General features: G+C 56.5%; 1 protein-coding gene across 1 annotated transcript; it reads left to right on the forward strand.

The window, feature by feature from the left end:
• The first annotated feature begins 398 nt into the window (after nt 1–398).
• On the forward strand, nt 399–12,606 carry IRF5 (interferon regulatory factor 5). The gene is made up of 10 exons (XM_055590874.1): nt 399–494; nt 4,414–4,520; nt 6,110–6,315; nt 8,805–8,994; nt 9,430–9,476; nt 9,950–9,983; nt 10,161–10,436; nt 10,675–11,067; nt 11,157–11,275; nt 11,575–12,606. The coding sequence occupies exons 3-10, from the start codon at nt 6,121–6,123 to the stop codon at nt 11,818–11,820; spliced, it is 1,500 nt and encodes a 499-aa protein (XP_055446849.1). The 5' UTR covers nt 399–494; nt 4,414–4,520; nt 6,110–6,120; the 3' UTR covers nt 11,821–12,606.
• Nucleotides 12,607–13,169: the final 563 nt, after the last annotated feature.

Here is a 13,169-nt window from a genome sequence, read left to right on the forward strand (position 1 = left end):
CATGCTCGTACATGGCTCGGTTGATCGCCAGTGTCCGCACCGATCTAGAGCTCCCGGAGGGACAGGCTAGAGAGTTCCCGGGCCCAGCCGATCACTATGGCAGGGTAGGGTGGGGGGCTGAGGTTGTCGAACGACTCTTGCGCCTCCAGATTTCTCAAGGAGCCCAGCAGTCCGTCCAGGCCACTGCGCTGCCGCGCGTCTCCGCCAGGCCCTGGGCTGCAGGGGAACCAATCTGGCCCGGGGCTCAGCCCCGTCCCTCGGTCGCTGAGTCTGCGTGGGGACCCCAGGGTGGCTCTGCGGGGCAGGGCGGGGCGCTGCCAGCGCACGGAGGCTGGGCAGCCGCGGCCCAGGGGCGGGGGCGGGTGATGCGGAAGTGGCGAGCTGGCGGGCGGACCCGCGCGGCTCCAGGACAGCGCGGCTCCAGGACAGCGCAGCTCGGCCCCACCGCCTGGCCGGGGCTCCCGGGCGCAGCCACGCGGGCGCACAGCAGACAGGTAGGTCCAGGCAGCCGCGCGCTCCTCTCCGCGCCCGCGGGGCACCTGCCGGCGGCGGGCTGGGGACTGAAGCGGGGCGGGCGCGCGGGAGGGGTCAGCGTCCGGCTCTTCCAGGTGCCCGAGCTCAGGGTGGGGAACGCCCAAGGCAGGGCGCGCCCCGCCGTTGTGGGGGCCTCCAAGATGCTCCTATTTCTTGATCAGAGTGCGGTGCCCCGCACCAGCAGCCTTGGTCCAGAAGGCACCCGAGGAGCCCGGAGGCGCGGGCGGCGGAGTCCGCACGGATGCCAGGGGCGCCAGCTCTCCGGCTTCTCTCCCTTCCTCTCGCCTTTGCGGTGGATGGGCAGCGCCCGCCTGGGGCCATGGAGGGAAAGCCCCGATTTCCCCTAGAATTCTGTACGCTCCGATCCGCCTTCCCCGGGCAGCCCTCCCCTCATCCTTTCCAGTAACAGAATGAGGTTTAAGAGGTTCATCTCTCCCTGGATCTTAAGGCCAACGGCAAGAATTAGGGCAGAGAGTGGGTAGGAAGATGGTGTCAGGCGAGGCGCCGGCTGTCCTTTTACTTGCAGCGGGGAAAAGAAGGTGCTAACCCTCCTGAGCGAGAAGAACCACGGACGAGATACTTCGTAGACTAGTTTCCTCTACAGCCTTCCCCCGAACATCAGAAGGAAACAATCGAGAATCTAAAAGTGGAGGGAAAGCGAGACCAGTGTGACAGTGTTGTGGGATAGGAGACGGTGAACACCTGCGCGGCCCGGGCGCGCAGTTGTCTCTGTGGCCCCGGAGGCACCGGATCTGGCCCTGGGGAGCTGGGGCGGAGGGGACTTCCCTGGCTTCGCCGCCACCCTGCGCCCATCAGAGCGGGGATGAGGGCGGGGGCGCCTCCACCCTGAGGAGCGGTAGGAGAGGCAGACCCTAAACCAGAGCTCAGGGCCGGGGAGGGAGTAGGGGTAGTTCAGTGGGTTGGGCCAGGAGGCGCGGCCAAGCAGCCCCGGGCGGCGCCTGCGGGGACGATCTTGAGAGCAGAGCCGAGTTGGGGCTCCCTGCGCGCCCAGAGCGGGGATGAGTGACCAGGACCAATAAGGACGAGGGCAGCGTCGATGGAGAAAGCTAGAGTCTCCGGGAGAGGCAGCCCGGCCAGAGCAGGGTTATAGGATTGGGTACTGGGGCTACCAGCAACTCAAGGGAAGCCTTGGGAAACCACCCTTTTTTTAACCCTGGGGTTTCCCCGCCCTGCGCCTTGGTCTTACCCCACCGTGCCCCCAGAGGAAGCCAAGGGAAGCGTCTTTCTGCCCGCATCTGCCGCCCTGGAGTCTCAACTCGTCTCCCCCGGAGGGGGAGGGGCTTAAAGTCTCGATGGACGCAGGGCACCCATGCCTTCTCCAGGAGTTTGGTGTGGAGTTTGCGGGAAACGTCTGAATCAAATTCAGGAGGTGCAAGGGCTTGCTGATCGCGCAGTTCTGGGGGCTGCAGAGCCTCCTCCCCTAGAGGGTCCCTGGTACCCACAGTGTTCAGGCTTCCCTTGTGGCTGGCTCCTGGGAGTTCAGGAGTTGTGGGGCCTGTGTACCTCCAGAGATGCTCCTGGGCTGCCCCTTCCCCTATAATAGGGCCTTCCTCAGGTCCTCAGCCGGAGAAGGCAATGGCATCCCACTCCAGTACTCTTGCCTGGAAAATCCATGGACAGAGGAGCCTGGTGGGCTGCAGTCCATGGGGTCGCTAAGAGTCGGACACGACTGAGTGACTTCACTTTCACTTTTCTCTTTCATGCATTGGAGAAGGAAATGGCAACCCACTCCAGTATTCTTGCCTGGAGAATCCCAGGGACGGTGGAGCCTGGTGGGCTGCCGTCTATGGGGTCACACAGAGTTGGACATGACTGAAGCGACTTAACATTAACAGGTCCTCAGCAGGCCACTCCTCCTTTGATGTTTCCATGGAAGCTGATGTATGCTCATCCGGCTTTCCTCCATCTTTCAGGGTTCTAATCCACAAGGCTAGTTTGGGGGTTGCAAACCTGCACAGCTGTTGAGGAATCAGGGCAGACCCCCTGACCAGCCTGCATCCTGATGGGAAGTCAAGTCCTCCTCTCAGCAGCCACGAGGGGTGTGTGTGTGTGTGTGTATAGTTGCTCAGTTGTGTCCGACTCTTTGCGACCCCATAGACTGTAGCCCACCAGGCTCCTCTGTCCAGGGGATTCTCCAGGCAAGAATACTGGAGTGGGTTGCCATGCCCTCCTCCAGGGGATCTTCCCCACCCAGAGTTAGAACCTGGTATTCTAGAGCAAAGTAGTGCAGGCAGATTCTTTACCTCGTGAGCTGCTTTCCTTGTGGGGGAGGGATGTAGAATGGACTTTCTCAGGGCTGTGCTTCTGGGACCCCCTGGGGATCTGAGTGACTGCTTCTATCAGGATGGAAGTAGGGATGGAGCGCAAAGGCACTGAAATTCAGAACTCCTGGCACTGGGATAGCTTGCATCAGGTCTAAGTCCATCTCCAGGCAGGAAGCAGCCTCCTTGGGGAGCTGATGCTGAGCCTGGTCCTGATGCCCCTGGATGCAGGGAAACCTGTGGCTGAAGCTCCCTGTGTGGCATGCTGGGCAGACCCTCTCTTGGCCATGGCCAGGCTTTAGGTGGGAGGCCCTCTCCAGAGTCCTTCCCTGTGCTGCTAGAAGGGGCTGCACCTTACTGCCAAGAGGTCAGTGGTTTGTGTTGTAGAGCAGTGCGGCAGGCCTTGCCCTGACTTCCTCCTGGCCCTGGGCAGAGAAATCGACCTTCCTGGCCTCCCAGTTCACCACCTCTGGCACAGCTGCAGGCCTGACCATGTGTGGGGGTCATCAGGGAAGCTTGCCTTGCCCTCTGTCAACAGAACTTTCCTCGGTCCACCTTCTCGCAGCCAGAATGGCCTGCTGCTGTGACTGTCGCCCGTCTGTTCTAGGACCCAGGCCTTTGGGAGGCATGGGGATGCTACAGACACAAATTGGATGAAGCTCTCCAATGCTGTGAATCACACAATGGATGATGACTGCCAGCGGGCTTGAGGGTTGGGGGATGGGCTACAGGATGAGTGATGGAGCATTTGGTCGGGGGGACCCAAATGTGATTTTCTCCACATCCCTTCCCTCCCCCAGCTCATAGTGAGTCAGGTTTCCGAGTTGTCCGGTCTGGCCACTTTCATTTCCCCTAGGGCTGGGTGGAGGCTAGTGCAGAAAGGGGAACCGAGCCACCCATCTTCTGAGACCTGGGGGCAGGGCCGGATGCTCTCCCATCCTCTCTGTCCCAGCCCAGTGCTGGGCACTGCTCTGGGGAGAGGCCCACAGACAAGAATCCTTAGCAGCGTGGAGGTGGCACTTAGCCGTTACAACCCAGAAAGGTGCTGGGCAGGGAATTTCAGGGGACATTCTGAAGCAGGCCTGGATAATGATGATGATGATGTGTGTGTGTGTGTGTGTGTGTGTGTGTGTGTGTGTGTGTGTATCCCAGTGCAGGCCAGGAAGCCCACCAAGACTTGTGTACTCCCAGAAGCCTTTGCTCCCAGCAACAGTCCAGCCTGTGATTGGGTGGCTTTAGCTGTCAGAAGGTTCTTCAGCAAGGATGTAGTCTGTCGCAGGGGAGGCTGTCTTGGTCTTGACTTGAACCCTAGTCTTTCTGCCACACGGGGGTATTTCTCATCCCCACCCCACTGAGTGTTTACATCAGCCACCCAGATACCTCATTTCCTTCAGTCATCCCTTCCCGGACAAGCCTGCCCACCTTAGACCCTCACTGCCTCACAGTGCTCACAGCTTCCCTCTTGGGTCTGGTCTCACCTTTGAGTCGGAGGAGGATCCTGGGGAGGGCAGGGTTGGTTGGGGTGGCAGTGGGGTGGAGGTGGGGTGATAAACAGCTGGAGGACGGACGCTTCCAACATCTGGCTGGCCTTCCTTAGGTCCTACTTTGGTCCAGTAAATGCAGACGCCCAGGAGGGGCGAGTGGTGAGGAAGAAAGAACCGGAGGCACTCCTGCCCTTGAAGAGGTTGCCCCCTGACCTGGAAAGTAAGCAAGACGTCTGGGTGGGGGAGGCTGTGGTGGGCGGAATAGGAGCCCCACTTGTCTCAGTGGAGGAGAGTCCAGGGCAGCCCATGGCGCTCTGGAGAGGGAGCTGTGAGTGTTGCGGGACCCAGCCCGGAGGGCTAGTGTTGGCACGCTTGTTCCAGGAAGCATGACTTCTGAGAAAGACCCTGGCCCACCCCATCCCTACACCACCGTCATGGCCACCACTCCCTCTCCATCACTTGTGCAGCATCTTCTAGAGGGGACGGGTGGACCAAGGCGGTGGGAGAGGAGCATGGTGCCTGCGCAGCGTGTGTCCTCTTACACACACAAGTACACGCCCACCTAACTCACATGTGCTCAGAAACCTAGGGCCCAGGGTGGGAGGCAGCCTCATTTCTCACCGTGTGGCTCAGCCCTTTGTTCCTTCCTTGCCCATCGACAGAGTCTTCTCTGAGTCTCGGGACGGGGGGCTATGCTGGCTCCGTCCCTTCTGTCGCTGACCCTGGGCTCACAGGTGAGGGGCAAGTGCAGGGGAGAAACCATGCAGGAGTGGAGCAGAGTGAAAGCGGGCTCAAGAGAAGTTTCAGTCCAGGGTCTGGAGGGGAGTGGAGCTGGCAGGTGGAGTGGAGGAGGCAGGGATTCCCTGTGGCCAGCTGGCCTCTGACTTGGGAGGCAAGTCTGTGGCCTGGGGTGGGGGGTGGCACTCCCTCTGGTGGGGACCCTATCTGTGTGGGTCCCACAGCAAACATAAGGTGCTGCTGAATGAATGCATGGTTGGTGGAGGAACCAGAGTCTAGGAAATTGCTGCCTTGAAAAGCAGAAGTTCTAAGTTTGGTGGCCACTGTCCTTGCCAGCAATTCAGGCGGTAGATGGAGTTGGCTCATGGGATTTCTTTCAAGATATCCAGGTCGGAGAAGGGTGGGAAGCTTCATCCCTGAGGGAAACCAAGGAAGGAAGGAAGCTCTGAGGACTGGGTGTGGAAACCCCTTCCTGACTCACAGGTTCTGCCTTGTCTTAGCAGAGTTTCTTGGAAGTTGGTTTGGTGAGGGAGAGGGAGGGGAACAGGGGAAGCAAGAAGAAAGCTAAGCAAGGATGTGGGCTCAGCCGGATACTGGCTTCAGCTAGAACCTGTGGGGACCCTGGAGCGCACATTTGCTCCATCTGAAGCAAGGGGACCAGCCCTTTGTCCCTGAGTGTTTCACTGACTGTGGGCTCTCCCCCACAGAGTGGCGGGGTGGCCTGGCCCTGGAGTGGGGCAGCTGAGGGCAGTTCTCCGGCAATGGGCAGCTCCGTGCTGCGCTTGGACTCACAGCAGCTGGGGAACTGCTGCCCCGCTGGGCACAGGACGTCTGGGTGGGACACCCACAGTGTCCACTGCAGCTGTGTACCCCTCCTTCCTTTCCCTCAAACACAAAGCCCAGACTCAGGGACCTTGTGACAGGAAAGCTGATGCTTAGAGAGGAAAACTGACTTAAGCATCTGGACAGGCTGGAACGACTCTGGCCTCCTGTGCTGGGAGGAAGGGGGAGTCCTACGGGCCATGGCTCGGCCCTCTAATGTGTACTAACTGCCCCCGCTCTCTCTGGCAGACACCTGTGCCATGAACCAGCCGGCCCCCGCCGCCCTGCTTCCGCCCCGGCGCGTGCGGCTGAAGCCCTGGCTGGTGGCCCAGGTCAACAGCTGCCAGTACCCAGGGCTTCAGTGGGTCAACGGGGAAAAGAAATTGTTTTACATCCCCTGGCGTCATGCCACACGGCACGGCCCTAGCCATGATGGAGATAACACCATCTTCAAGGTAAGCCCTGGGCCTCTGAAGGCCCTTCCCTAGAAGAGGGCTCCCCCCTACATCAGACTGGCCACTCTTCCAGCTGCCTTGTGGCCAGCAACCCCAGGCCGGGGCTAAGGGGCTGCAGGCATCACCACTGGGCAACCTTTCTAATCCGATCCCCGGAGCAAGGTGAGGACTGAGGGGCCCCAGGAGACCTTCGGGTAACTCCTCCTCCTCTTCCTCGTTGTACTTTTTCATCACACATGAGCGCCTGTCCAGGATGCACATTTGGTGTACACATGCGCTTAAAGGACCACAGAATTCCCCCATAATCTTAATACTATGAATATTTTTTGCTTGTATTATCAGTTTTCTCCATGTGTATATGAAGTGCAAAAGATGGAATCAAGCTATAGATTCTATTTTGTAACCTGCATTTTCCACCCAACATCAGGACCGGCGTTCCCATTCCAACAAATGCCACATTTAAATGCCACTGAATGTTCCATCGGAGCAGGGAGCACACTTTAGTCACCAAATGCCAGATTTGGGACACCTTAGGTTGCTTTCAGTGTCTCCATGTTGAAGACCACACTGCCATGGACACCCTCTAAACTCTTATCCTTGGCACATCTCAAATGGTTTTCTTTGGGATTAGTTCCTAGAGTTCTTCTGGGTCGAAGAGAATGCTTATTTTTAAAGTTTTGGCCATGTGTTGCTTAGTTTTTGCACGTAGTGTTTGTCTTTTCAAGGTTCCTTTCAAATCCATTTCTCATTTTTGAATAAGTAACATGGTCACATAATTCAACATTTAAAAAAGTGTAAAATGCAACAAGTCTCCCAAATGGGAGACAGTCTCCCAGACATCCAACCTCCTCCTTTGGGACAGTTCGTATTCTCAGTTTCTTGTTTATCCTTCCTAAGGGATTTTTGTACATAGGCAAGCAAATATGTGCCTATCCTTTCCCCTGCTGCTGCTGCTAAGTCACTTCAGTAGTGTCTGACTCTGTGCGAGCCCATAGATGGCAGCCCACCAGGCTCCCCCATTCCTGGGGTTCTCCAGGCAAGAACACTGGAGTGGGTTGCCATTTCCTTTTCCAATGCATGAAAGTGAAAAAAGTGAAAGTGAAATTGCTCAGTCATGTCCAACTCTTAGTGACCCCATGGATTGCAGTCTACCAGGCTCCTCCGTCCATGGGATTTTCCAGGCAAGAGTACTGGAGTGGGGTGCCATTGCCTTCTCCGATCCTTTCGCCTACTTTTGACAAAAATGGTAGATGTTTACATCTTCTTCTGCACCTCATTTTTTGAAGATTACAACATGTCAGTATATAAAAAACTTCCTCCTTTTTTTTTTTCTTGTTGCCCAATATTCCATTTTATGGGTTGGCCATAATTTAACCAGCCCCCATTGATGGACATTTAGATAATTGAGGGTCTTTTTCTTTTAGAAACAGAGCTGCAATGAATAAGCTTATATGCACAAGCTTTTGTGTGGATGCATCTTTATCTGTCGGATAAATTCCCAGAAGTCAAATTACTGGGTTAAAGGATGGAAATGTGTAATCCTGAGATCAACCAAATTACCTTCCAAAATAACAGTACTGGGAGTTCCTTGGTGATCTAGTGGCTAGGACTCCAGTGCTTTCACTGCCATGGCCCGACTCAATCTCTGGTCAGGGACCTGAGATCCCGCAAGCCACATGGTGAGGCCCTCCACCTCCACAAAAAAATCATTATCATCATAATACCAACAGCCCAAGTGTACAGAGTCCATCCCAAGGGGAGACACAGTTCAGAGAGCTTTATGGGCATTAAGCCTGAGTCTTCACCACCACACTGTGAGGCAGGTGCTGTGATGGGGAGACCAAAACAAAGAGAGGCAAAGTGATGTGGCCCTGGCACACAGGTGGCGGTGGAAGATTCCGATCCAAACCCAGTTCTTCTCCAGACCCCTCTTATCCACCATGTTATCCCATCCTCCTTAGAGATTATACCTGTTTGCCACCTTAAGACGGAGAAGGCAATGGCACCCCACTCCAGTACTCTTGCCTAGAAAATCCCACGGACGGAGGAGCCTGGTGCTGCAGTCCCTGGGGTCACTGTGAGTTGGACACAACTGAGCGGCTTAGCTTTCACTTTTCACTTTCATCATTGGAGAAGGAAATGGCAACCCACTCCAGTGTTCTTGCCTGGAGAATCCCAGGGGCGGGGGAGCCTGGTGGGCTGCAGTCTATGGGGTCGCACAGAGTCGGACACGACTGAAGTGACTTAGCAGCAGCAGCAGCAGCCACCTTAAGACTAGTGAATATGATGCCTTTCAAAGCATCTAGAATTCCTCTAGCTTGTTGGAGGCGTAAGAGACTGGCTTCCTAACTCCCACCTTGCAGATGGGCGCTGGGCTCGGCCTGTGTGATGCTCTCATTCACAGCAGTGACTCCCCCCAGCCTGAAGGGGCTGGGCTTCGGTGAGGGGAGAGGTTCTCTGTGGTTGTCTGTCTTGTCTTCCTGCCCTAGGCCTGGGCCAAGGAGACGGGGAAGTACACCGAGGGAGTGGACGAGGCCGATCCGGCCAAGTGGAAGGCCAACCTGCGCTGTGCCCTGAACAAGAGCCGTGACTTCCGCCTCATCTATGACGGGCCCCGGGACATGCCGCCTCAGCCCTACAAGATCTACGAGGTCTGCTCCAATGGCCCGGCTCCCGCAGGTATCCTGCCTGGCTGTATGTGGGCCACCTAGGGGGCTATGCATGGAGGCCTGGGGCCCCTCCAGTGTGCAGTGGTTGGGGACGTGCCACTTGGGCAGAAACCCAGGGCTCCCAGGAGTGGATCACTGGTGAGGCTAGGAGCGGCTTGGCATGGACCAGGCCCCTCCCCGCCGGGTTTGATTTCCTCACCCGATCCTGGTTCTTGGCTCCGTCAGTGAATGTAGGTCAGGTGACCCAGTGAATGTAGGTCGGGTGACCCAGGGAGGGGAGCGCCGTGGGGTCAGGGGCGGTGTCCCCAGTGATTGCTGGTGGCTGTGTGGCCTTTCCCTCTGTATTTGGGCAGCTCTGGGCAGGAGAGAAGCCACCTGGAGCCCTGAAGCCTCCCTCTCCCCTGCTGACTACCTTCCGGTCTTTCATTTCTGTCTTCCTCTGCAGAGTCACAGCCCAGTGAGGATAATGCTGAGGAAGAAGAAGAGGAAGAGGTGAGCTTGGGGGCGTGCTTGGCAGCCTGTGCCGCTGCCCTGGGCCTCGCTAGGCCTGGTTGCTTGTCCCACTCCACTGCAGGACTGGGCAGTTCCATTCCTCTGGAGCCTGCTGCCATTTCTGCAGCCCTTCTCTGGGTTTCTTCTCTTGGGATTCTGGGGACAAGAACAAAGTCACCACCTTGAACCTCCCTGGGACTCTGTTGGTAGAAAACATGCTCACGCATGGTCTCAGCCTCAGTAGTTGGGGCTTAGCAGGTATTCCCACCTGCAGAGGCAGAAACTGGGGTACCAAGAGCCTACTGACATGCCTGGGATGGCAGAGTTGGGCCTGAGTGTCTGGCCTCGCCTAAGCTGAAGACCAGGGAGTTGCCTTGTGGGTCTCATTCTTCAGCATTGGATCAGTTTAATAACCTGTCCTTCCTTCTCTCTCTGGCCTCCTCGCTCCTCCTTTGCCTGTGTCTTCTCTTCAGCTCCAGAAGATGTTACCAGGCCTGAGCATCACAGGTGGGGCTGGGAGGTGATGTGGTTGGGGGTCTAGTATAAGGAGGAGCTGCGGGGACCACAGGTACCTGGGAGGGGGCTGAAGGGAGGCTGGGGGATGGCCCAGGGCTGGGAGTAGGTGAGCCTGGAGGCAGTTCCTAGAAGTGACATAAAAATTTTGTCCACTCCCACCTTCTATAGAAGCAGTGCAGCCCGGCCCTGCCATGGCACCCTATTCTTTACCCAAAGAGGATGTCAAGTGGCCACCCACTCTCCAGCCGCCTGTGGTGTTGGCTCCCCCTGCTCCAGGCCCCAACCTGCTGGTCCCTGCTCCTGGCAATGCCGCTGACTTTGGGGAGGTGTTTTCTGAGGTCCTGCCGAGCTCGCAACCGCAGCCTGGGCCCCTGTCTACCAGCCTGGCCCCCACAGGCGAACACCTCCTGCCCGACCTGTTGATCAGCCCCCACATGCTGCCTCGTAAGAACCCACGGGAGGTTGGGAGGGGGGGAGGGCGGGCAGGGAGGAGCAGCTAGGAGGGTGGAGGATGACAAAGAGAAGAACAAAAATGCCCATACCAGTCCCTGCTTGGCTGGGAGGAAAGTGGGGGGGACTGATGATGGCCTGGCTGCAGGGCAGAGAGGGAGAGATCAGTGGATGGCAGAATGGGGAGGCATGCGGCTCATGGGCGGGGTGGGCTTGCCTCTCTGTCCTGCAGTGACTGACCTGGAAATCAAGTTCCAGTACCGGGGACGGCCACCCCGGGCTCTCACCATCAGCAACCCTCAAGGCTGCCGGCTCTTCTACAGCCAACTGGAGGCCACCCAGGAGCAGGTGGAGCTCTTTGGCCCGGTGAGCCTGGAGCAAGTGCGCTTCCCCAGCCCCGAGGACATCCCCAGCGAGAAGCAGCGCTTTTATACCAACCAGCTGCTGGACGTCCTGGACCGTGGGCTCATCCTTCAGCTACAAGGCCAGGATCTGTATGCCATCCGCCTGTGCCAATGCAAGGTGTTCTGGAGCGGGCCCTGCGCCTCAGCCCAGGGCTCACACCCCAACCCCATCCAACGGGAGGTCAAGACCAAGCTCTTCAGCCTGGAGGACTTCCTCAATGGTGAGGGCCCCACCTCATGTTTCTCTGGGTCTCTTTTCATCCAGGGGCCTGGTGTTTGCCTCTGACTAAGGGTCTTACTCTCAATGCAGAGCTCATCCTATTCCAGAAGGGCCAGACCAACACCCCACCTCCATTTGAGATCTTCTTCTGCTTCGGGGAGGAGTGGCCTGACTGCAAACCCCGGGAGAAGAAGCTCATCACTGTACAGGTATACTCCCATCATCAACCTCCTGAACTCTGCTTTGAATATTGGGAAATCCTGGGCCCTTGCCCCAGGGTGAGGGGCAGGGCTGTCTGGGTAGGGTGAATTCAGCGATCAGAGTTAATTGAGGACCGGCACTGCTCACACATAAGCTGCTTTTCTACAAAGTAGAAATTGGTGCCCCTTCTTCTGGCAGATGTGAACTACCACCTGCCCTCTGGTAGATCCCCTCATGCATAACTCGATCAGACAGCCCTGCCGATCCAGACAGTTCACCCCATCCTGTCTCCTCTTCACCCGCTTAGGTGGTACCCGTAGCAGCCCGGATGTTGCTGGAGATGTTCTCGGGGGAGCTTTCTTGGTCAGCTGATAGCATCCGGCTACAGATCTCAAACCCAGACCTCAAAGACCGCATGGTGGAACAGTTCAAGGAGCTCCATCACATCTGGCTGTCCCAGCAGCATCTGCAGCCTGTAGCCCAAACCCCTGCCATGCCAGGCCTCAGTGCTGCACAGGGACCCTGGCCCATGCACCCAGTTGGCATGCAGTAAGGAGGCTGTGGGTGGTGACTGGCCCAGGTTTCCTGGGTGGCTGTGCAGAGATGTGGAGGGCAAAAGTTCCTGGGGGCACCTGATGAGCAGCAGGGTCCTATCTTGGGGTCTCCAGAATCGGATCTGGGTCAAGAAGAAGAGGGAAAAGAGGCCTGAGTTCCAGGTTCTCCTCAGAAGCTGAGGGAAGCTGGAAGCCAGTTTTGCTTTGAGGACTCTGTCTTCCTGCATATGTCTCTCCTGGACTGGCTCTGGGGGAACTTGGCCATCAGCATCAGTGTGGAGGGAAGGAACTCTGCCAACTCAGGGGGCCTAGTTGTACAGAGGGAGTTGCCCCAGAGCAGTCCCTTCTTGTGGGTGCCTCACTTCTTCAGGCAAGAAAAGCCAAGTGCTGGGGGTCAGACCTCCCTGGCAGGTCCTCTGCAGGGCATGGGCCTGACTTTGGAGTTCCCTAGCTTTAGCATTGATCCCCTGGGGGAGGAAATGGCAGCCTCCTCCAGTATTCTTGCCTGGAAAATCCCATGGACAGAGGAGCCTGCTGGGCTACAATCCATGGCTTCACAGTCAGACATGACTGAGCGACTGAGTGCGCGCGCGTGCACACACACACACACACACACACACACACACACACACACAGTTTGAGCCTCATTTCCTCACAACATCCAGAGAGAGATTAAGTATTACACCAGATACTAAGTCTGGCAGCTACCTCCCTTGAGAAACTAAGAACCTGGGATAGAAAGGGGACATTTATGTATTTTTGGATTAATAAATATTAAAAACAGACTCAGTTATTATTTTTCAGCACCAGTTGCTCCCATGCTGTTCTACTGGACTGTATTTCTCCTGCCAGTTAGCTCTCTTTACCCCAGCACCTGCCCTCCTGCTCTGGGGCTGTTGACACAGGGAGGGCCTGCCTTCCAGGCTGATGAGTCAGTGAGGCCTTCACAAGCACTCGGCTGGCTGGCTTTGCTTTCCAGGAGGAAGCCGGCTGAAGCAAGGACGTGGACTTTTAAATGTGTGCAGAGTCTAAGATCCTGTCCAAATCAATTTTCCCATAAGAAATGGTGAAAAGGGGCTGGATCTCAACTAAGGACCATTACTATCTGTTAGCCTCATGTATATTCATATGCTATTAAATATATTAGGACAATGCATACAAATTGGGAGCTCACTGTTTGAATCTGGCTTATAGATGTAATTTTCTGACCTGAACAATTTTGCTGTTATCTTTTTATTATGGAGTATCTTTAACATCTGTGAAAGTAGGGAGAATGGTATAAAATTCCCATGTAGTAGCTTCAATAATTATCATTTCATAGTCTTTCTCATCTAAATTCCCAACACTA

Source organism: Bubalus kerabau, chromosome 8 (genome assembly GCF_029407905.1).
Source record: "Bubalus kerabau isolate K-KA32 ecotype Philippines breed swamp buffalo chromosome 8, PCC_UOA_SB_1v2, whole genome shotgun sequence".
Taxonomy (NCBI): domain Eukaryota; kingdom Metazoa; phylum Chordata; class Mammalia; order Artiodactyla; family Bovidae; genus Bubalus; species Bubalus kerabau.